Source organism: Natator depressus, chromosome 14 (genome assembly GCF_965152275.1).
Source record: "Natator depressus isolate rNatDep1 chromosome 14, rNatDep2.hap1, whole genome shotgun sequence".
Taxonomy (NCBI): domain Eukaryota; kingdom Metazoa; phylum Chordata; order Testudines; family Cheloniidae; genus Natator; species Natator depressus.
In genome coordinates this window covers 42,076,971-42,099,158 of record NC_134247.1, presented here as the reverse complement: position 1 = coordinate 42,099,158, position 22,188 = coordinate 42,076,971, and the positions used below count along the sequence as shown (strand labels likewise).

General features: G+C 50.9%; 1 protein-coding gene across 1 annotated transcript in view; it reads left to right on the top strand.

Annotated features, from left to right (window-relative positions):
* The first annotated feature begins 2,290 nt into the window (after positions 1 to 2,290).
* Positions 2,291 to 22,188, top strand: part of LOC141998050 (uncharacterized) — a 35,532-nt gene continuing 15,634 nt past the window's right edge. The window contains 10 exon segments of the mRNA XM_074970688.1: positions 2,291 to 2,445; positions 4,442 to 4,535; positions 5,052 to 5,178; positions 5,800 to 5,913; positions 6,235 to 7,779; positions 10,385 to 10,470; positions 15,298 to 15,424; positions 16,032 to 16,145; positions 16,471 to 17,368; positions 19,824 to 19,878. Of these exon segments, the coding sequence (XP_074826789.1) occupies positions 4,512 to 4,535; positions 5,052 to 5,178; positions 5,800 to 5,913; positions 6,235 to 7,779; positions 10,385 to 10,470; positions 15,298 to 15,424; positions 16,032 to 16,145; positions 16,471 to 17,368; positions 19,824 to 19,878 (3,090 nt within the window). The 5' untranslated portion in view covers positions 2,291 to 2,445; positions 4,442 to 4,511.

Genomic DNA, 22,188 nt, shown 5'->3' with positions numbered 1-22,188 from the left:
TGTCCTGTTAAAATGTGTGTGTCAATATTATGTATGGAGTTATGAGGTTTTGTTATATGTTTGTTACTGAAACATGCTGTAAACCAGGGGTCTCAAAGTCCCAGCCCGTGGGCCATCTGCGGCCCAAGAACCTCCCCACTGCGACCCACGGAAGAGAGATGCCGGCAGACACGCGGCTGGCAATGTCTGCTGTAGGCACCGCCCCCTGCAGATCCCATTGGCTGCGGGAGAGGAACAGCGACACCATCACTCGTCGCCGGGCAGAGTCAGCCATGGGGCAGCATCACTTTTCCCCACAATGAATATAAACAAGTCCAAATATCAGACACAACTCTCTGACACCCACCTCGCTGCAATCCTGACGGCTTCAACGGCCCGGTCACCGAGGCCAAGCAGCCAGAAACTGACAGAACTGAAGCATTGCCAGGTGTCTTGAAAACATTACAAACTCTGGCATGCGAAGAACTGTATAAAGTTGTACGACAGTTTTATTATTTCTAAGAAATTTGAAATCAAATTTCAAATACCCACAATACAAACGTTGTCTTTTCCGAACACCATCTTCAGTGACATTATTGGCCCGCTGGGAGGAGTTGAGGACTGGCCCTGGCCCTAAGGTAAATTGAGTTTCAGATCCCTGCTGTAAATCTTGAAAACGCCCACAGATTCGCTCCTGAGAGTCAGGTGCTCGGTGGGCATTAATTGCTTAGCCAGCCATTCACCAGTGGGGTAGGGGGAGTAGTGAACAAGAAATTTACAATTCACCTGAAGGATGGTTGGAAGCTCACATGTGCCACAGACTGATTGTCGCCTGCCCCCCACATCTGGGGGTGATCCTCAAAGAGGAGAGTGGTATAAAAGCACAAGGGAGAATTGCCTCCATTTTCACCTCTCCTCTCCCATCTTTACAGAAGGCAACAAGATGGCTTGAAAGACAACAACAGGAGCATTGAACTGGGGAGGGCGGACCAAGGCTGGAAGGAAGTCGGCCTGGGTGCTAAGAACTGTAAACTGTCTGCAACATCGGGTGGGGTGAGAAAAACTGTTTGGTACAAATCTTACTGAGCGTGGTAAAGTTTGGGATTTAAGATGCGTGTTTACCTTTTATTTTTGCGGTAATCTATTCCAACCTTTTACGCCTTTGTCACTTGTAACCACTTAAAATCTACCTTTCTGTGGTTGATAAACTTGTTTTATCCAAACCGGTGTGTTTTCATCGAAGTGTTTGGGGAATTTCACTTCAGAGAACAAGGCTGTTGTCTGATCAGCATCCTTTGTGGAGATGACAAACTGACTAAGGAGCTTGTACAGCACAGTGAAAGGACTGGACACTACGAGACTCATGTTTCTGTGGTGCAAGGCCGGGACTAGGGAACTGGCTGATGTTACTCTGTAGTTTACTTCATGAGTGGCTGCTAGTGGCACTCAGTCCTGTGTAGCTGGGAGTGACTTTGAAGGCTGGTGGCTGTGTGGGAGAAGAGCCTGGAGGGGTTTGTTGTTCACACAGGGAAGCAGTGTGAAAGATGCCCTGGGGTGGAGAAATCAGCAGTTCAACAGTCCCGATTGTACCCTGGGGTATGTCTGACACCCGCTGTCTCCTGGGACCCAGCATGGCACCATTGGGCTCTCATCATCCTGATGCTGAAAGACGACCTGAGCAAGGCTAACCAGAGAGGGGGAACCAGCCGACATCCTCAACTCCACTGCCTTTGGCTAAATCCTGAACTTCCCCCTGGGATGTGAGACTTGAGGATCTGCTGTCACCTTTCCCCTCCCGCATCATTTTCCTTCCCCACCTTACTTCTCCTGTCTCTCCTTTTGCTTTCTGGCTCAGCCTGTCCAGTCAACGCCACCTTTTGCACCAGTGCTGGTGGCCTATGACCGGAGAGGCAGCTCAAAGCAAAGCCTTAACCTGCCCAAAGCCAGAAGTTTTCCAAGTCTCACAGGGGCTGATCAGCTGGTGGGCTGTGCCCAGGTTTCTCCTGCAGGGAGGCTGCAAGTGAGACTGAGCCCTGGCAACAGAAGCCTCTATGCAGGATGGCCCCTTAATGCTGAGAGAAGCTGGCCAAGCGCAGGCGAGGTGGGGGCCCCGGGAGGCAGGGTCTGGGGCAGGGGGCCTGCAGCGCGGTGGATTTATCGCTAGGACCCAGGAGCAGCTGGGGGCGGCTCTGGGGGGAGCGATCGCGGGGCTCAGGCCCGGCCCAGGAAGTGACTCGCAGCCGCTGCGGGGACTCTGGCTCCCAGGCTCCCGGCGAGATCCCCGAGCCCCGGCGGCTGGTGCTGGGAGCCCGGAGCCCGGGCTGCAGCCGGGAGAGGGGAACCTCCAGCCGGGCCCTTCCCGCTGCTCCCCGGGAGCCTCTCCCAGGGCAGAGCCCCCAGCCCGGCCAGGGCCCCTTCCCGGCCCGGCCCGGCCCCTGCCCCGGGGGGGCCCCGCTCGGAGGGAAGGTAAGAGAGACCTGCCCCCGCCCCGGAAGCGGTGCCACCCGGGCTGAGGGGGAGGGTTTGTCCCCAGGCTGCTCCCCGCGGAGCTGGCTGCGATTCCCTGCCCTGGTTCCGGGAAAGCTGCCGCCAGCTCCCGGTGTGTGCGGGGCGGGGAGAGCCAGCCCGCACAGTGCTGGGGGCTGGGACAGCGACATGTGTGGGGCAGAGGCGGGGGAGCCGGAGGGGACGGAAGGGGGGCGGGTGTGGGCAGAAGGGGACTGAGGGGGGAACAGGGATGCGTTAGGGGACAGAAGGTCCGGGATGGGGACGCAGGGGATAGGCTGGGGGGCAGGGAGGATGGGGCGATGCAGGGGAATCGGGGGAGATTATGGGGCTGAGGGGAACGAGGCTGGAAGAGAAGGAAAATGTGACTGGGGGGGCACTGCGAGGGAAAGGGGGGAGGTGGGGAGGGGACGGTGAGAGCAACAGGAGACAGGCCTGGGGAGGGGAGCGCCCGTGGGCAGGGAGCAGGCAGAGGGGTGGGGAGAAATACAAGGCAGCTCCCCCGCCCCATGGGGTAGGACAGGGTGGGGGCTGCCCCTCCCAGCAGCCAGACGGACATTTTTTCCTCTAAACTGGTCAAAGTAACATTGTGCGGGGCGGGGGCAGGAGACTATCCTCTCACGGTTCAGAAACTACAGGGCAAATATCCAGCCTCCCCCCAGTTTGTTAAAGACACACCCGTGCTGGTGGGGTCTGCCTCCTGAGTGTTCGGGGCTGCCCAGGGCCCTGGTCTGATTTCCAGGCAGGATCCAGATCTCAACCACACCGGAGTCAGACCGGAGTCACTGCTGGCTCTGAGCGCGGATGGGCCAGTGGGATCCGCCTCCGCCTGCCTGTTCCTGGGGGCTGCAGGGGCAGGACAGGGAGGCTCAGGCATGAGCTGCTGCCACCAGAGGGCTCCGGGTCTGGCTGAGGGATAGGAGGAGGCTGGCGTGTGGGTCTCTCTGCTCAGAATACAGCTCTGGAGTGGAGCTCCCTGGGTCAGAAGCTGCTGCCTCCTGCATTTTGACCTGGGAGCCCAGACTGAGACGCTGCTTGTTACCCAGCAGAGGAGAGACCTTTGTTAAAGCCCCTCTGTGCCCAGCCCAGGTGGGGAATTTCTCCGGTGGCTGGAACCAGCCCCTGGGGCAGCCCCGGGCTCTGACGACACCAGCCCCTAAGCTGGAGCCTGCAGGTGATGGGGAGACCCGGGGGACAGGGCTGAGGCCGGACACGAAAGTGACTCTGCAGATAGGGCCCCTTTTCGGGACCTGCTGGTGAGTTTGGCCTATGTAGGGAGGGGGCTCCCTGTGTGTCTGCGAGTCCCAGAGCTGCTGCCCTCATGGGCACAGTCAGATTCAAACCCCTGTTAGCCCGTGGCAGTGGCTGATCTGCCTAACGAGAGCAAAGGCACATGTCAATGGGGGAGTCATCCATTCTCCCAGGGCGAGGGAAGATGATAAAAAGGGAGAAAGGAGAGACTGGAAGGGGCAGCAGGAGCAAGAAGTGGGGAGGGAGGTTCCCAGCCCTGCCCAGATCCATTCCCTGCATCCCCCTGGGAAGACTGACTCTCCTGGGAACAAGACGAGGAGCTGAAGGAGGAAAAACCAGTTCCTGACTCCGCTGAACACCACACGACTTGGGGGAAGAGTGGGAGTTAGAGGGGGTGACACGACAATATCAGGGGGTGACATGACAATGTCAGCGGGAAATCCACCAAAGTAGCTCCTTTGAGTCTGCTCTTTTTCCAGAGTTTGGCTCAGAGATGCTGTTACGGGGAGAGTTTAAAAGTGCCCCGGTGGGTTTAGTTCTGCAGGGAGGGGCCTGGCCTGGGTGGTAATAAACTAGTTGGGTTTCTTCCCAGCATGGCAGAGTCCAGAGCGTCTCGCTCCAGGGAAAGAGCCTGGGGGGAATTGGGGTGAGAAATGGACTCAAGCCCCTTCTGAAACCTCCCCCATCACTCCTCTCGCCCTGACAGGCTGAGGAATCACATCCACATTTCGCTTCAGATCGTCCCCGTCCCGTCATCTGGGAGACAGAAAAGGGAAATGTCTGTGATGGAGCCAGCTCAGGTAGGGGATTTTCAGGGAGCTGCTGGCAGCGGGAGGGAGAGGCAGGGAGGAGACAGGGTGTGACAAACCAGCTGATTTTCTGAACAAGCCCATTGGCGGGGAACATTCCCCCATTTCTCAAACAGGAAACAAACCCCCTGGGCAGGGCTGGGAACATTTCCAGTGCCAGAGCCTGGACCCACTAGCCAGAGGCTGCTGTGAAATACAAAGGGAAGCTGTCAGGATTCCTGTCCCCTGCTCAGAGCTCTGCTACCTATATCAGCCTTTGGCTGGCAGGCATGTGGTAAATGAGAAGACTCTGCCCTCCTCTGTCTGCTGGGGGGGGGACAAGGAGCTCTCACCTTCTCCCCACCCCCTAAAGCCTCCTGGCTGCTTTGAGCAAGGTGTGGTTGAGATTCTGCTACTCTGGTCCTCCCAGAGCTTCCAAGATGTTTTTCTTTTTCTTCCTTTCCCATGTGACTAGCTGGATGGTGGCTGGGGCAGGAGGTGCTGAGTGGGGGATTCTTGTTGTTTCAGATGCTGATGACCTTCGAGGAGGTGGCTGTGTATTTCACCCAGGGGCAGGGGGCTCTGCTGGACCCCGCTCAGAGAGCCCTCTACAGGGATGTCATGCAGGAGAACTATGAGATGGTGACCTCGCTGGGTAAGGGATTCCCGTCCCCTCAGTTATTAGAAGCTGTGAGGTCTGCTTTTCTGACTCTGGTCAGGTTCTTCCCTGGTTCAGTTAGATTGAAGGGGAATGGGTTCCATAATGCACAGCTGCCGTGTGAGAGAGACTTGCATCTCTGTACCCTCTCCAACGGGACAAGGGTGTCAAAATCTAATGGACATGCTAAACCCTCCCCACCCGTCCAGCTTTCAATGGGGCAGAAGTCGTTCATCGTCCTCTCTGTATTGTTTCTTCTTCCCACACAAAATCCCTCTTCACTTCCCTTCTTGAGAATAGCTCCAGCCCTGGGGAAGACTGTGGGCTTGGCAGGTTTAGAAATAGGCAGGGGTCTAACTCCAGAGCTGTGTGTGCATCAGCAAGGCCCCAGAGTGCACAGATCCTGGGAACTCCTTGTGAGGGTATAACTATTCCCCTCACCTCCCCAGACGTCTGCCTCTTCCAAGGGGGCTCAGGGACCCTATTCCTGTCCTGATGGAGTCCATGTTCCCCCAGCAGAGCATGGGCACAGGTTCCACTCACGGAATGTCCTGTGTGACAGACACTCTCCCAATCCTCCATGCACCCTGATCTGGTCTGATTTCACCCCCTGGGCAGGATTTCCCATTCCCAAACCTGACCTGATTGCCCAGCTGGAACGAGGGGAAGAGCCGTGGGTGCCCGATCTCCAGGCCTGCGAGAAAAGAGAGATCACGAGAGGCACCTGCACAGGTGAGGACTGACACAGAAACCATCTGGCAAATGAAGGAAAAAGTTGAAAATCCCCAAAATATAGTGTAAGAGCCCTCAGTTCTTCCTCATCTCAGCCAGAGCAGGGCTGTAGTCAGAAGATATCGTTCACACCATTCCACCCAGCCGGTTAGCTCCAGGAGTTTCCTTCCCATCTTTCCTTCCCTGTGAATGTTTGGGTGGGAAGTGGAGGCAGAATCCAATTGCTCAGTCTTCACAGCGTTAGCATGTTGGGTTTTCCCTCTGTGCTATTCCTCTTTCTCCCCAGCACAATGACTCCTGTCTGGATTGTCTCTCTCCCAGCAGGTGATGAGCGAGGGAGTGAGGAGGAGGAGGGCAATCATCATAAGGATGTTCCTGGGGAAGTGGAACCACAGGGGACCTTTATGGGAAGAGCTGGAGGAAATTCATCCCAGTGCTTGGAACAGAGAGAAGCCTGGGGAAATTGGCACAGGTCAGAGAGGCTGCTGGGAAATCAACCAAGGGAGCAAGAGGAGGAATCTATTCAATGTAGGGGAGGAGATAAGGATCCCACAGCCCAGCAGACAAACCCCAAGGAAGACAAAACCTACCATTGCCTCAAATGTGGGAAAGGATTCATTCTGAGACCACACCTTCTTACACTTCAGACAATCCATACTGGAGAGAAACCACTTCAATTCTTGGACCATGGGGAAAGCTTTAATAACCATGGAAGAAGCCACAAGGGAGAGAAACCCTATCAATGCCTCGAGTGTGGGAACTGTTTGAATCAGAAGTCAGCACTGATTACACATCAGATAAGCAACACAGGAGGGAGACCCCATAAGTGCTTAGAATGTGCAAAAACTTTCATTCGGAGGTCAGACCTTGTTAGACATCAGGCAATCCACACAGGAGAGAGACCCCATAAGTGCTTAGACTGTGGGAAAAGTTTCATACGGAGGTCAGACCTTGTTAAACATCAGGCAATCCACACAGGAGAGAGACCCCATATGTGCTTGGACTGTGGGAAAAGTTTCACACGAAGCTCATCCCTTCTTCAACATCAGGGAATCCACACAGGAGAGAACCCCCATAAGTGCTTAGACTGTGGAAAAAGTTTCATATGGAGGTCAGACCTTGTTAAACATCAGGTATTCCACACAGGAGCGAGACCCCATCAGTGCTTAAACTGTGGAAAAAATTTCATTCAGAGGTCAGACCTTGTTAAACATCAGACAATCCACACAGGAGAGAGACCCCATAAGTGCCTGGACTGTGGGAAAAGTTTCATACGGAGGTCTGACCTTGTTAAACATGAGGCAATCCACACAGGAGAGAGACCCCATAAGTGCTTGGACTGTGTGAAAAGTTTCATATGGAGGTCAGACCTTGCTAATCATCAGGCAATCCACACAGGAGAGAGACCCCATAAGTGCCTGGACTGTGGGAAAAGTTTCATACGGAGATCAGCCCTTATTAATCATCAGGCAACCCACACTGGAGACAGACCCCATAAGTGCTTGGACTGTGGAAAAAGTTTTATTCGGAGGTTTGACCTTGTTAAACATCAGTCATTCCACACAGGAGAGAGACCCCATAAGTGCTTGGACTGTGGGAAAAGTTTCATACAGAGGTCAGATCTTGTTAAACATCAGGCAATCCACACAGGAGAGAGACCCCATAAGTGCCTGGACTGTGGGAAAAGTTTCATACGGCGATCAGCCCTGGTTAGTCATCAGGCAACCCACACAGGAGAGAGACCCCATAAGTGCTTGGACTGTGGGAAAAGTTTCACACAGATATCACACCTCACTAAACATGAGAGAATCCACCAGGATCTAAACTTCTGTGACACATGGCCAGAAAAGGTTAAGAAACTTGCAGGCTAATTGACCCAGATTCAACCTTTAGAGACGCATTCGAAAAGTGTGTAAATGGTATTGATGGCTATTCCACGTTAGATAGACTAGAACTCTGAAATGTAAACTTGTATTGTTAAAGAATTGGAAGAAGATGGTAACTGCAGTAGTCTATATTTACCTTTGTCTTGTTAGAGATTAACAGTGTAATCAAACGGTTCCTGTCTAGGGCTCTATTCTGTTAATTTAGAGATCAAAGGGAAATATTAACATTTAGATGAAATTTGTGTGTCGTAATGTCATTGCCTCTTTTTTTATTTCTGGTAAACTCTCTATGAACTGCTTTATGGATAAATGTCTTACGTTAATGCCTATAATTAATTACTGTTGATGTTTAGGAACTAGAAAGTTACTTCAACAGCCTATTGTTCACCCAAGGGCTGCGTGCTGACCGGAGGCTGCAAAAATCTCTCGAAAAGCTTTTGGGACCTGATCCTTTTCTCTCAGATCTTTGTTAGTTTTATTCGGGGGTGGGGGGGCGTTCGATTCGTAACACTGAGATCTTCCGTCCCATCTGCACCGCCCTGACAGTGAACATTTGGACATTGGACTAGAACCTGATTAAATGATTCTGAGAAGGATTCTTTGCAATTCTAAAACACCATCTCTACTATGAAACGGCCCTAAGGACTCTAGGCATGTCTGTATGTATAATGAGCTTTTAACCAATACACTCTCTCTTTTCTTCTTTTAATAAATCTTAGTTTAGTTAATGAGGATTGGCTGCAAGCGTGTATTTGGGTGAGAACTGAAGTATCCATTAACTTGGTGGGTGATGTGTCTGATCCTTTGGGATTTATAGAACTTTTTATCTGATGAACCAGATTTTCCGTAATCCCCATCATATTTCACTGGGCTGTCTGGGAGGGAGCCCAAGGCGGGGTTGCTTTAAGGGACCTGTGCTTTGGCCTCTGTGTAGCAGTAAGGTATTGTAGAAGCTGCTTTGTTGCTGGCTTGGTGGATCTAAGTACTGGAATAGCCACCAGTTTTGAGGATTGTCGGCCCCATTCTTTGCAGTTTGCCTTAATTGGCTCCCAAGGATCCAGCTGTCTAAGCAAACCCCAGGCAGAGGAGGAAAAGCCCCGATCAGACTCTGCAGCCCTGGCTGCTGAACTGATGGGCCACAGGTTGGGGAAGGGAGAGAGAGAAACTCCTCCAGCCCCTCCCTTTGCCTGGCTGAAGTTCCCCCCTCTCCCTTCCCTTCCCAGCTGGGATCCCCCTGCCATGGCGATGAGGAGAAGGACGCTTGTGCCAGGCCCCACCTTCACTCTAGACACCTGTCCCCAGCCCCCATCTTCCACCAGCCCCTGGGCTGGGCTCCCCACTTATCTGGAGCTGTTCCCTGCAGGGGGAGTGTCCCTGGGGCTGGTAACTCCTCCCCTCCCCGAATCCCCCAGGGCGCTGGGCTCAGGGATTAAATGGGGGAGGCGATCAGCTGTTTCCTGCTGTTGAAGGCTCGAACCCCAGACGGCACGGTTCGTTGTCTGACCGGAGAGAGACAGGCAACACCAGCAAGGTCCGAACTCAAAGCTGTTTACTGAAAAGTGCACACAACAATAAAGAGCAGCCCATCACCAAAGAGAACCAGCCAGCCTCGAAGTAAAACTCATAGGTTTTTATAGACAGTCCCGTCGCATCACAGATTTATTCATAAAGCAGCCCACCCCTCCCCTATGTTAGTTGAAATTTGTAAAAATGCTAAAGAAAAAGAAGTTTTACTTAGAGGCTGGCTGGTTCTCTTTAGAGACGGGGCTGCTCTCTATTTTTGTGTGCACTCTTCAATAAAGAGCTTCGAGTTCGGACCTTGCTGGTGTTGCCTGTCTCTCTCCGGTCAGACAATGAACCGTGCCATCTGGGGTTTGAGTCCGCGACAATTTGGCGACTCCGCCGGGACCCGTCTGACTCTCCGGCGCGGGGTCAGACTCTAAAGCAACGCGGTGTGTGAGTGGAAAATGAAAGTTTCCTTTGCAGGTTAATAGAAGCCAAGAAGGGGAGAAGAAAAAGAACGGAAGACAAGCTAATTCAACACTGTAGCTGGCAGGCTCGGTCCAAAGATAAGACGCTGGCCTGCCCAAGGACGCCACTCACAGCTAGGATTTGGCTGACAGCCAAGAAAGAGGGGGGCTTGATGTGCCCAAGCAGCTGTGAGATCTGCAAAACACTGCCAGACATTAATGAAATGTGTTAGGTCTCTGTAGGTTACAGGTGAAAGAAGTCCTGCTCCAAGGATCCTGAGCAAACCTGCCATTTGTTAAAACCGGGTGACTGGGTCTACATAAAGGTCCATCAATGAAAGACTACTCTGGCCCTGTGCTGGAAAGGCCCTTATTAAGTCCTGCTAACTACCAACACTGCTGTGAAGTGCCAAGGACTGACTGCCTGGACCCATGCTTCTTACTGCAAAAAGACCCCTCCACCTCAAGATGACTTCACTTCCACTACTGATCAGCCTGTCCCTCCTTCTGGGTTTTTGTCTTTCCTCCTTTTGGACAGCAGGGGAAAGGACAAGGTGAAGTGCTAGTAACCTCTCCGTTGTCCACTGACAGAGCTAACCTGCATTGCACCGCTAGGGAACCTGACCTGGAAAAAGGTTCCCCAGAAGCAGACGGCGTCGGACTTCGAGGGAGCCACGCACATTCACCCCACCGTGAACCGGGTAAATCAGAAGCAGACGACATCTGTGCTCAAGACAAATGGACTGCCACCCCTTTGGGTGACCTGAAGCTCCGGCTGCAGCTAAAAAAACCTTGAGTTAGTGGTGTCCTCTCAGGGAAAGATGGCCCCGTTCTCTAAGCTGGGTTCCTGTGTTTTTAATCTGTTTAGTATTTGTTATCTTTCTTTTCTGGTGGTACGGGGAGTTGAGGCTATAGAATCACACAGTTCTAACACATTTATACGTCTTGCCCATGAAATGAAAGCTCGTATGCCAGCCCTACATAATACTTCATGTTGGGTGTGCTCATTAATACCAGCAGATAGCCAAAAAGGTCTTCCCATGGTTCCTATTCCCCTTAGTGCAATGAATATGACCTGCGCCCCATCCTGGAAGGACTCTTCAGGCAATTTAAATATTACCTGGGCTGATACCGGCATCCCTGAAAGCAGGTATCTAATAGTTTGGAAACGAATTGGTCAATGGTGCCTCTTAAGAGAAGGGAAAATAGCTTTAGGTAATAGTGAGTGCAAAGCCTACTTTAATGGCACTCATTTTGGGAGTAAGAGAGGTCCTAATATCTCTCTCCTGGATGGGGCAACCTCTTGTACCTCCGCGTGGCATAGTTTCACGGGTGACAAGTGCAGTCTGCATGGGGAAGAACACTTCTTGTATAAAGGTCACAGATTGATTGAGCATCACGTTATAAATTGCACGCTTGAGTATAACCTGCCAAATCATATTATGTGTTTATGTTCCTCTAACGCCTCCGCGGCTAAATTCTCCCTCCTCCCATCTTGGACCGGATGGTACAAAATTATCAATAATACCTGGTCCACAGTCATTCCTACCCTTTTTGGAGTATACTGGGTGTGTGGTAACAAGGCATACCTAGCCCTTCCTCCTTCATGGAGTGGATCCTGCTACTTGGCTTGGTTAGAACCACCTGTAGTTTATCGCGCACGTCTTCCTAGAGGGAAAATCAGATATGTAAGAGGGGCTGAGGAAGATGTTATGGACTCTCGCCCCCTTACTTGGCATGCCTTAAATGACTGGACGGGTGCTTGTGCGGGATTCGTCTTTGCCTGTGGAGGTGCCACCTGGCGTATTGGAGAAGGAGTCATGAGACTTCAGGGAGTGTTGGAGATGATGGCAAATACCACTGCCGATGCCTTGGTAGATCTGGCAACCAAACAAAAAAACTAAGGCAGATGGTTCTCCAGAACCGCTTGGCTTTAGATATTTTGCTGGCCTCTCAGGGAGAAACATGTGCGTTAATCGGACAACAATGCTGTGTATATGTTCTGGATGTTTATAACGCCACCTGGGAAAGAGCAAACCACCTTATACAAGTTGCAAAAGACCATGGAGGAGAGCGGGTTGACTCGTGGTGGAGCAATTTGTTCAATTGAGTTCCAGACATAGGTGGCTGGCTACATAACTTGCTTCGCAGTGCTGTTGTAATTGTTTGTGGCCTAATAGTTTTGTATGTTATGCTAAGATGTGGCTGTTGGATGGGTACCAAGTTGTGCCCTACCAAGCAGTGAATATTTCTAACTCACTACTCACAGTGGCCAGTGTGTCCCAAGAGTTCCCCTACGGCACTCTGGGGACAAAGGGGGGACTGTTAGGTGAGAATAATTAAACATGAAGCAGTTATGCCAACCGAACCAAAGTCAGGCCAATAAAGGTTGCTGGGAAAGTCCCTGAACGAGATAAGTAGAATGAAAGAATACTTGTTTAAGTTGCAGGGAGTGAGATAAGGGGAGACCTGCATTCCTGCATTTTTGTACCAGATGTTCTGAGAAAGGTTTGTTTAGGTAAGGAGACACACTGTCTCCACTCACTGTTTCTGTTCTATGTCTGTTCTTAACTCCTCGTCTCCTGTTTGACAACCATACTGATAAGAAAGTTTGGTGAGGCATTACGACTTGCTAAAAGCTATATACAATAGGGGGATAGGTATGCATGCATAATAGAGAAAGAGAACTTTTAACTAACATGGGGGGGCTGCTTAATGAATAATCTGTGTTGCGAGGGAACTGTCTATAAAAACCTACTAGTTTTACCTAAAGAGGCAGCTGGTTCTCATTGGAGACGGGCCACTCTCTATTGAGTAGTGCACACAACAATAATGAGCTTGTGTTTGGACCTTGCTCTCTGCGGTCAGACAAGGAACCGTGCCGTCTGGGGTTCGAGTCCTTGACATTCCCAAGGTATTATTTGGTTGGTTTTTTTCCTCAAGACAGACTCATGGTCTGGGGGCTCTGATTCTTAAGTGTTGGGGCTGCCCAAGCCCCGGTCTGATTTCCATGCAGGATTCAGATCTCAGCCACACCGGAGACACTGCTGGCTCTGAGCCTGGCAGGGGGTGAATGTGGATGGGCCAATGAGATCATAGAATCATCATAGACTATCAGGGTTGGAAGGGACCTCAGGAGGTCATCTAGTCCAGCCTCCTGGTCAAAGCAGGACCAGTCCCCAATTTCTGCCCCAGATCCCTAAATGGCCCCCTCAAGGATTGAACTCACAACCCCTGGGTTTAGCTCAATGCTCAAACCACTGAGCTATCTGTCCCCCCAGGGATCCTCTTCTATATTTTCCAAGTAGTTCAGTCCTTGTTGAAAAAGAGTATAATGAAGCCAGTCTTTTTTCGTACTTTTCAAACCTATTATACTTTCAGGTACAAGTATTTTCTCATACATTGTATATGCTTTTAAAGTGTGTATTAATGTTGCAATTTCAATTCAAATTTCCAACCAATGACTAAATTGGCAACACTGCGTGGAACTAGTTGACCACTGTGTGTGTGTGTGTGTGTGTGTGTGGATGGGTCTGTGGTGGTGGGGGGAGAACTTGGGGGTGTCTGTGTAGGGAAGTCCCTATTTCACTGAATTAAGTCTCCTGCAGCACCTTAGTACGTTACATCAGACAGAGAGGAGCTGTGGTGACTCGTCATTGGGATGCCTGTGCCTTTGAGATCCCAGCCCTGGGAAGCCCATCCTGAGAGGCGCTGTCTGTGAGAGGAGAAATAAAAAAGCCCCTCTCCTCCCCCCCACCACCACCCTATTTTGCAAAAACTGGTGTCTCAGTCCACCAGGGTAACTGTTCCCCCTCTGCCCCTGCCTGTGCCAGGGTTTTACCCTCTGGCAGGGCCTCACCTCTCGGCTTAACCCCAGCTCCCTCCCCCCCAGATTTTGCCCTTCAGCCGCTATCCTAACGCTGCTTCCAGCTGCTTGACACCCCCCCCCCCCCCGACCAATGAATTTTTGCCCCCTGCTCAGAATCTGGCCAAGACACACACCCCCTGATTTGCCCCCCTTTTTCCCTTTTTAACCCCTGTAAAAAGCAGTCTGCAGAATCTTATGGCTAATAAGGGCTGGGTGAAGGGCAGTGACTTCAGCAGATATTACTGAGCATGCTCGGTTCTTGTGAGCACGCTCAGTACACCCTAAGTAGCAAATTCCTACAGGGAGCAGTTTCTCCTACTACATATGGCAGGAAAGTGACTCTGCACAAAGGACCCCTTTCAGGGACCTGCTGCTGAATTTGGCCTTTGTAGGGAGGGGCTCCCCATGTGTCTGTGAGTCCCAGAGCTGCTGCCCTCATGGATACAGCCAGGTTCAAATCCCTGTTAGCAGTGGCAGGATCTGCCTAATGAGAGCAAACGCCCACTCAATGGGGCAGTCACCAGTTCTCCTAGGGAGAAGGAAGATGATAAAAAGGGAGAGTAGAGAGACTGAACGGGGTAGCAGGAGCACTAAGTGGGGAAGAGAAGTCCCCAGACCTGCCCAGATCCATTCCCTGCATTATCCTGGGCAGACTGACACTCCTGGGAACAAGGGGAGGAGCTGAGAGAGGAAAAGCCAGTTGCTGACTATCTTGAATCACTGCGCTGCTTGTAGAGTTGGGGGACAGGCGCTGCCTTTGGGGATGGTGTCAGGGGGAATCCCCAAAACTGGCTCCTTTGATTCTGCTCTTTTTCTAACATTTGGCTCAGAGATGCTGTTACTGGGAGAGTCTCAAAGTGTCCTGGTGGGTTCAGTTCTGCTGGGAGGGGCCTGGCCCTGGTGGCAATAAACTAACTGGGTTTCTTCCCAGCGTGGCAAAGTCCAGAGCATCTGACTCAAGGGAAAGAGCCTGGCAGAATCGGGGTGTGACATGGACTCCAGCCCTTTCTGAAACCTCCCCCATTGCCCCTCTCAACCCGACAAGCTGAGGAATCATCCAGATTTCGCTCCAGATCAACCCATCTTCCAGGAGACAGGGAAGGGAAATGGCTGTGATGGAGCCAGCTCAGGTAGGGGATTTTTCAGGGAGGTGCTGGGGGGAGGAGGGGTGGGGAGGGTGCGGCAGGGAGGAAACAGAGTGTGATAAACCTGCTGATTTTCTGAATAGGCGCATTGGCAGGGGGGAGCTTTCCCCATTTATGAAACAGGAAACAGGGCTTGGAACATTTTCCAGACTCCCAGTGCTGGAGCCTGAACCCACTAGCCAGAAGCTGCTGTGAAATACAAAGGGACGCTGTTGGGACTCCTGTCCCGGTCCCCGGCTCAGAGCTCTGCTTCCCATCTCAGCCTGTGGATGGCAGGCATGTGGGAAATGAGAAGACCCTGCCCTGCTCCCTGTACTGGCTGGAGGGGCGGGACAAGGAGCTCTCACTTTCTCCTCACCCCCTGAAGCCACATGGCTGCTATAGGGTGGGAGAGGGATTCTGCTTCTCTGGCCCTCCCAGAGCTGCTGCTGCTTCTTTTTTTTCTTCCTTTCCCGTGACTAGTGGGATTGTGGCTGGGGCAGCAGGTGCTGAGTGGGGGACTCTTGGTGTTTCAGATGCCGGTGACCTTCGAGGAGGTGGCTGTGTATTTCACCCAGGGGCAGGGGGCTCTGCTGGACCCCGCTCAGAGAGCCCTCTACAGGGACGTCATGCAGGAGAACTACGAGACGGTGACCTCGCTGGGTAAGTGACTCCTGTCCCCTTGATTATTAGAAACTGGGGGGCCTCCGTGTCTGAATGTGGTTAGTTTCTTCCCTGGTCAGTTAGATCAGAGGCGAATGGGTTCCATAATGCACAGCTGCCATGAGAGAGACTTGCATCTCCGTACCCTCTCCAGTGGGACACGGGAGTCAAAACCCAATGGACAAACTAAACTATCCCCACGCCTCCAACTTTCAAAGGGGTAGAATTCATTCATTGTCCTGTCTGTATTGATTCCCAGTCGCTCACAGAATCCTATTTACCTCCCTCCTTGGGACTAGCTGCAGCCATGGGGAGGGCTCTGGCCTCCGCAGGTTTAGAAATAGGCAGGGGTTTAACTCTAGAGCTGGGTGTGCATCAGCGAGGCCCACAGATTGCGCAGATCCTGGGAACTCCTAGTGAGGGTGAAACAACTCCCCTCACCTCCCCAGATGTCTGCCTCTCCCAACGGGGCTCAGCAACCTTGTTTCCTTTTTCTTGGATTCCACATTCCTCCAGCACAGCACCAGGACATGGAATGTCCTTTGTGCCACGCAGTCTCTCAATCCTCCATGCACCCTGATTTGGTCTGATTTCACTCCCTGTGCAGGATTTCCCATTCCCAAACCTGACCTGATCTCCCAGCTGGAACAAGGGGAGGAGCCGTAAGTCCCGGATCTCCAGGCCTGCGAGGAAAGAGAGATCCTGAGAGGCACCCGCACAGGTGAGGGCTGACACAGAAACCATCTGGGGAATGAAGGAAAGAGTTGAGACTCCCCAGAATGTGGTGTGAGGAAGCACCCTCAATTCTTCCTCGCCTCGGCCAGTGCAGGGCTGTAGTCAGCAGATATCGCTCATGCCATTCCGCCCAGCCTCTTCGCTCCAGGAGTTTCCTTCCCAACTTTCCTTCCCTGTGAGTGTTTGGGTGGGATGTGGAGGCAAAATCCAATTGCTGATTCTTCGCAACTTTAGTGTGTTGGGTTTTCCCTCGGTGCTATTCCTCTTTCTCCCCTGCACAATGACTCCTGTCTGGATTGCCTCTCTCCTAGCAGGTGCTAAGAGAGTGAGTGAGAATGTGGATGGTAATCCTCATGAGGATGTTCCTGGGGAAGTGGATGAATCTATTATATGTGGGGGAGGACACAAGGATCCCACAGCCCAGCAGAGAAATCCCAATGAAGAGAAACCCTATCAGTGCCTCGAATGTGGGAAAGGATTCATTCTGAGATCACAGCTTGTGACACATCAGACAATCCATACTGGAGAGAAGCCCCTTCAATGCTTGGACCGTGGCGAAAGCTTCAATAATCGCTCAGACCTGAATAACCATGGGAGAAGCCACACAGGAGAGAAACCTTCTCAATGCCTCGAGTGCAGGAAATCTTTCTACTGGAAGTCAGCACTAATTACACATCAGAGAGGCCACACAGGAGAGAGACCCCATAAGTGCTTGGATTGTGGGAAAAGTTTCATATGGAGGTCAGACCTTGTTAAACATCAGGCAATCCACACAGGAGAGAGACATTATAAGTGCCTCAACTGCAGGAATGGTTTCTGTTGGAAGTCAGACCTTATAACATATCAGAGAATTCACACAGGAGAGGAACCCCACAAGTGCTTGGACTGTGGTAAAAGTTTCACACAGAGATCTGCCCTTGTTTCATATCATACAATCCATGCAGGAGAGAGACCCCATAAGTGTTTGGACTGTGGGAAAAGTTTCAGACACAGATCAATCCTTGTTTCACATCTGAGAACCCACACAGGAGAGAAACCCCATAAGTGCTTGGACTGTGGGAAAGGTTTCACACAGATATCAGGCCTTGTTAAACATAGGAGAATCCACACAGGGGAGAGACCCCATACGTGCTTGGACTGTGGGAAAAGTTTCACACAGAGATCATACCTCATTAAACATGAGAGAATCCACACAGCATCTAAACTTCTGTGATCCATAGCCAGAAAGGGTGAAGCAACGGGCAGGCTAATTGATCCAGATTCAACCTTTAAAGCCATGCTTCGTAAGTGTGTAAATGGTATTTAGGGCCATTGCATGTTCTATAAGCTTGAGCTTCGAAATGTAAACTTGTATTCCTAAAGAACTGGAAGAAGATAGTAACTGTAGAAGTCTCTGTTTACCTATATCTTATTAGAGGTTAACAATATAACCAGACAGTTCCTCTCTAGGGCTGTATTCTGTTAATGTGGAGATCAAAAGGAAAAATTAACATTTAGATAAAACTTGGGTGTAATAATGTCATTGTCTGCATGTCTCTGTAAAGTTTGTGGTAAACAGTCTATGAACTGCTGAATGGATAATCCATTGTTAATCAATTATTCAATGGATAATCTTAATCAATGGATAATCTTATGTTAATCCATGTAGTTAATTGCCGGTGATGTTTAGGAAATACAAGGTTCCTTCAAAAGCCTATTGTTCACCCCAGGACTACGTGCTGTCGAGAGGCTGCAAAAATCTGTATGAAAGCTGTTGGGACCTGATCCTTTTCTCTCAGATCTTCTTAAGCTTTATTCGGGAGGAGTTTGAGTCATAAGACTGAGATCTCCAGTCCCCTCTGGACTGCCCTGATATTGAACATTTTGACATTAGACTAAAACCCGATGAAATGATTCTAAAAAGGACTCTTCAATTCTAAAGCACCATCTCCGCCGTGAAACTGGCCTAAGGACTCTCTTCGTGTCTGTCTGTATAATGATCAAGACTCTCTCTTTTCTTCTTTTAATACGTTTTACTTTTGTTAATCAGAATTGGCTGTAAGCATGTATATGGGTAAGAACTGACGTATTCCTTAACTTCTTGGCTAATGTCTCCGATCCTTTGGGATTGGTAGAACTTTTTAGATGATGAACAAGATTTTTCACTAATCCACATTATATTTAACTGGGCTGTCTGGGAGGGAGCCCAAGGCTGGGTTGCTTTAAGGCAGGGGTAGTCAATAGGCAGTCTGTGGGCCAAATCTAGACAGCCGGATGCTTTTAAACGGAACCCTGAGAATTTATTATTACTGTTGTGGGTTTTTTTATTATTATTTTCTCTGGAGTGTGGACCTTGTCTATACCTTGACAAAGAAATTTTGACCTTGACAAAAAAGAATTGACTACCTGTGCTTTAAGGGAACTGTGTTTTTGGCTTCTGGGAAACCAGTAAGATATGCATAGAAGGTGTTTTGTTGCTGGCTTGGTGAATGTAAGTATTGGAATATCCACCCGTTTTGGGGATTGTCTGCCCCATTCTTTGCAGTTTGTCCTAATTGATCAAGCTCAGCATGCTCCCCCAACCCCTCTGGGAGCCTGCTCAGAATTTCATAAATGCCTTGCCTCTGGGAAAAGTTTAATTCAGCTATCGCACCTCATTAAACATCAGAGAATCCGCAAAGATGTGAGAGACCCTAGGAATAGCTTGACAGTAGGAAAAGATTCAATCCGAGCTCACACACCAGTGATCCAAACAATGGAGAGAACTTGAATGTGGGGGCAGCTTCATTTGGTGCTCCCGGAGTATCAGGCATCTGCAAATCCACACAGGAAAGTAACCTCTGAGATGTTCTCAGTGTGGAAAATGTTCCAAGTGAAGGTAACCCCACATTGGACATCAGAGACTCCTCTGCACAGCAGGGAAATTCTCCGAGTGCCCTGACTGGGGCTGGCCATGGCGACCAACCCATTTCCTCATTTCCCACACACATCAGGGGCATTTGGCTCCCAAGGATTCAGCTGCCCGTCACTGGGGTGAGGATCCAGCAGCAGTCAAGCAGCAGCTGGTCAGTGACCCTCTGGCTCTGCCTGGTCTGAGCAAACCCCAGGCAGAGGAGGAGAAGTCTCAATCAGCCCGTCCTCCCTGCTGCAGCCCTGGCTGCTGAGCTGATGGATCACAGAAGGGAAGGAAGAGAGAGAAACTTCTTCAGCTGCTCTCTCTGCCTGGCTAAAGTTCCCCCCTCTCCCTTCCCCTCCCAGCCAGGATCCCCCTGCCATGGAGATGAGAAGGACACTTAGGCCAGGCCCCCCCTTCACTCTAGACACTTGTCCCCACCTCCCATCTTCCACCAGCCCCTGGGCTGGGCTCCCCCACTTATCTGGAGCTGTTCCCTGCAGGGGGAGTGTCCCTGGGGGCTGGTAACTCCTCCCCTCCCCAAATCCTCCAGGGCACTGGGCTCCAGCGGATCAAACGTTAAGGGACCAGGCCAATGGGTTCTGGGGATTGAATGGTTGGGGCTGGTGGAGCTGGGTGCTGGGGCTATCGAGTGTTTGGGGATGATGGGATAAGAGGCGAGGGAGAGCACAGGGCTAGCGAGGTGCTGCCTCTCCTCATTAACCCCTCTGCCCCTTCTCCCTGCCCCCTCTGCATTCAGACAGCACCATTGAGTTGGGCTGATTCCCACAGGGCCCTTTGTGAGAGACCTGGAGATCCCACCTCTGCCTTCGAGGGTCTGTCTATGGTAGGAAATGTGGTCGGGATTAGCCAGCGCATCTCTGTGACTCTCCACCAGATTTCCTATTGTAAACATTCCCTGAGCATCTTATGTGTAGAGCTAAGATTTTGTCATGGATATGTTTAGTAAAAGTCATGGACAAGTCACGGGCTCAATGATCGGGGGGCAGCTCTGAGCCACCGCGGGCTGCATGGAGACTCCAAGGCTCCGAGCCAAAACGGGGTGAAGTCACGGAGGTCTCTGGTAGTCACAGATTCCGTGACTTCCGTAACAAAATCGTAACCTTACTTATGTGTTCTGACGCCCTCCCAACTATCAGAGTGATTGTTAGTCCCTAAATTCCCCCTTTGGGGCCAGATTGTCTCATTCCCAGATAGTCTCAGATTACTCCAGGCCATGCTAAAAAGCATTTACTGTTTGTACATTTTCTGTCTTATTATGGAGCAGAATTAACTAGATGCTAAATAAATGGGGAGCAGGGACAGTAAACCATGGTGTTTTAGCTTCTGTGCTATTTGAGGGTGATGGGGTGAGTCCAAAGGATTCCCTCCTTCCGCCATCCCTCGACACTGTCCCAGCAATGGACAGTTTTATCTTCTCCTCAGTCTACCCCTCCGCCTCTCAAGGTGTCACTTACCATCATGTCCCTGGCTCTCCATACTGAAGAATCACAGTTTTGATGTCTATGATCCTAAGTCAGACTCTGGAGGGCTGGAGAAGGAAGTGTCACAGACCTGGGAGTGGGTGGGGAAATCCCAATGAACCTCAAAGCAGAATTTGACATTTCAGATCTTATAGCCCTCTTTCCACCTACTGGTAGAGTTGCTTCCAGGCTTTTTCTAGGCTGAGTCCAGATCTTGGTCCAGGTTTTTTTTTGTCTTTCTTTCTCTTTTAATACAGTGCTGCTAAAACTTTTGCAATTAATACAACCAAATAATGAGGAGAGAAGTGAAGCTGGTTTTGCCACTAAAGAAAAAATGGGTACATTTATTTTCTGGATTTTGAATCTTGAAGGATTCTCTGAGAACATGAAAGTGTCTTATAGCCCACCCTGGATTGTGGGTTTTTCCCTCTTCATGAAGGCCGTTTGGTCACATGCATTGATATCAGTTGAGTTTGACAGAATGTAACTCAGATTCATTGAGAACTTCATGAGACTAATGATCACTTGCCAGAATAGTATTTTTTTAGATTTTATTTTATTTTAATCTTTATCTAACCCTTTGTTATGAGGTGTTTTTGGTGGGGTTTGAACAATGATCATTATCTGTCAGCACAAACGCTGATGGTGCAAACTAGATCCACACTCCAAGAGGAAGAGATTGAAACGGAAATGAAGTTACTGCCTGATCCCTGCAGTGATGTGAGATACTGTTGGGAGGGGGAGAAGGTTGGGGCAGGGGGAGTGGGGGAACAGAGCTGGGAAAATGCTGGGTTTGCTCCTCAGAGCCAGACAGCTGGGGCTGAGAACTGTGAACTCGCTGCATCAGAGCCAGAGAGCCACTAGACTTGGCCTGTGAGTGTCATGGGAAGCTGCCCCTGAACTCTAAAGGACCAAGAACAACACCCCAAACAAGGATTGGGGGAGGGGGCAGTGTTTCCATATTGCTGAGTTGCCGAGGTTAGGTGCAGGCAGGAAGGGAGCCGGGGATGTCAACAGACTTGGGCAGCCTTGAAGCCAGGTCGACCCCCATTGCTGAGACCAGAGGGAGATGAGGAACCTGACAGCCCAGCTGGTCTCCGCCTCCCCCTCACCGCAGTGTCCTGTGTTGGGATGACAGAGACTCTCTTTGCCCCACTCCACCCAACACTGATCCCTCTTGTGACTAATCCCTGCTCTCCATGTTCACCACTTGTGTAGGGTTCTGATATATTGTGCACAAAGTGTGCCTGGTGTGGGATCACTGGAAAACTCATGATCTGCTGAATATTGTGCCGTTGAAATGCGTGTAACACCACTCTATGTAGAATGGTGAGATTTCACTGTACGTTTGTTACTAGGGTGACCATATTCCAGGTGCCCAAAAAGAGGGCACCGCTGAGGGGTGGGAACTGGGGGGATGGGGAGCTGTGGGTTAGAGGGGTTGTGGTGGGGGTATTCATAAGGTGAGGGCAGTGTCAGTCACTGTCACAGTGGCAGGGTGCTTGAACAAGCCCACAACACCGTGCCAGCTATCAGTCAGGGCCTATCTGCAGGCCGCCCTCCTCAGGGCTGGGGCCTGGGTGGGTGGGATCCGGCAGCAATTAACCAGCTGCAGGTATGCAAGGGAATGGACCGATCAGCTGTGGGTGCAGGGGAGGAACCCAGTTGGGTAG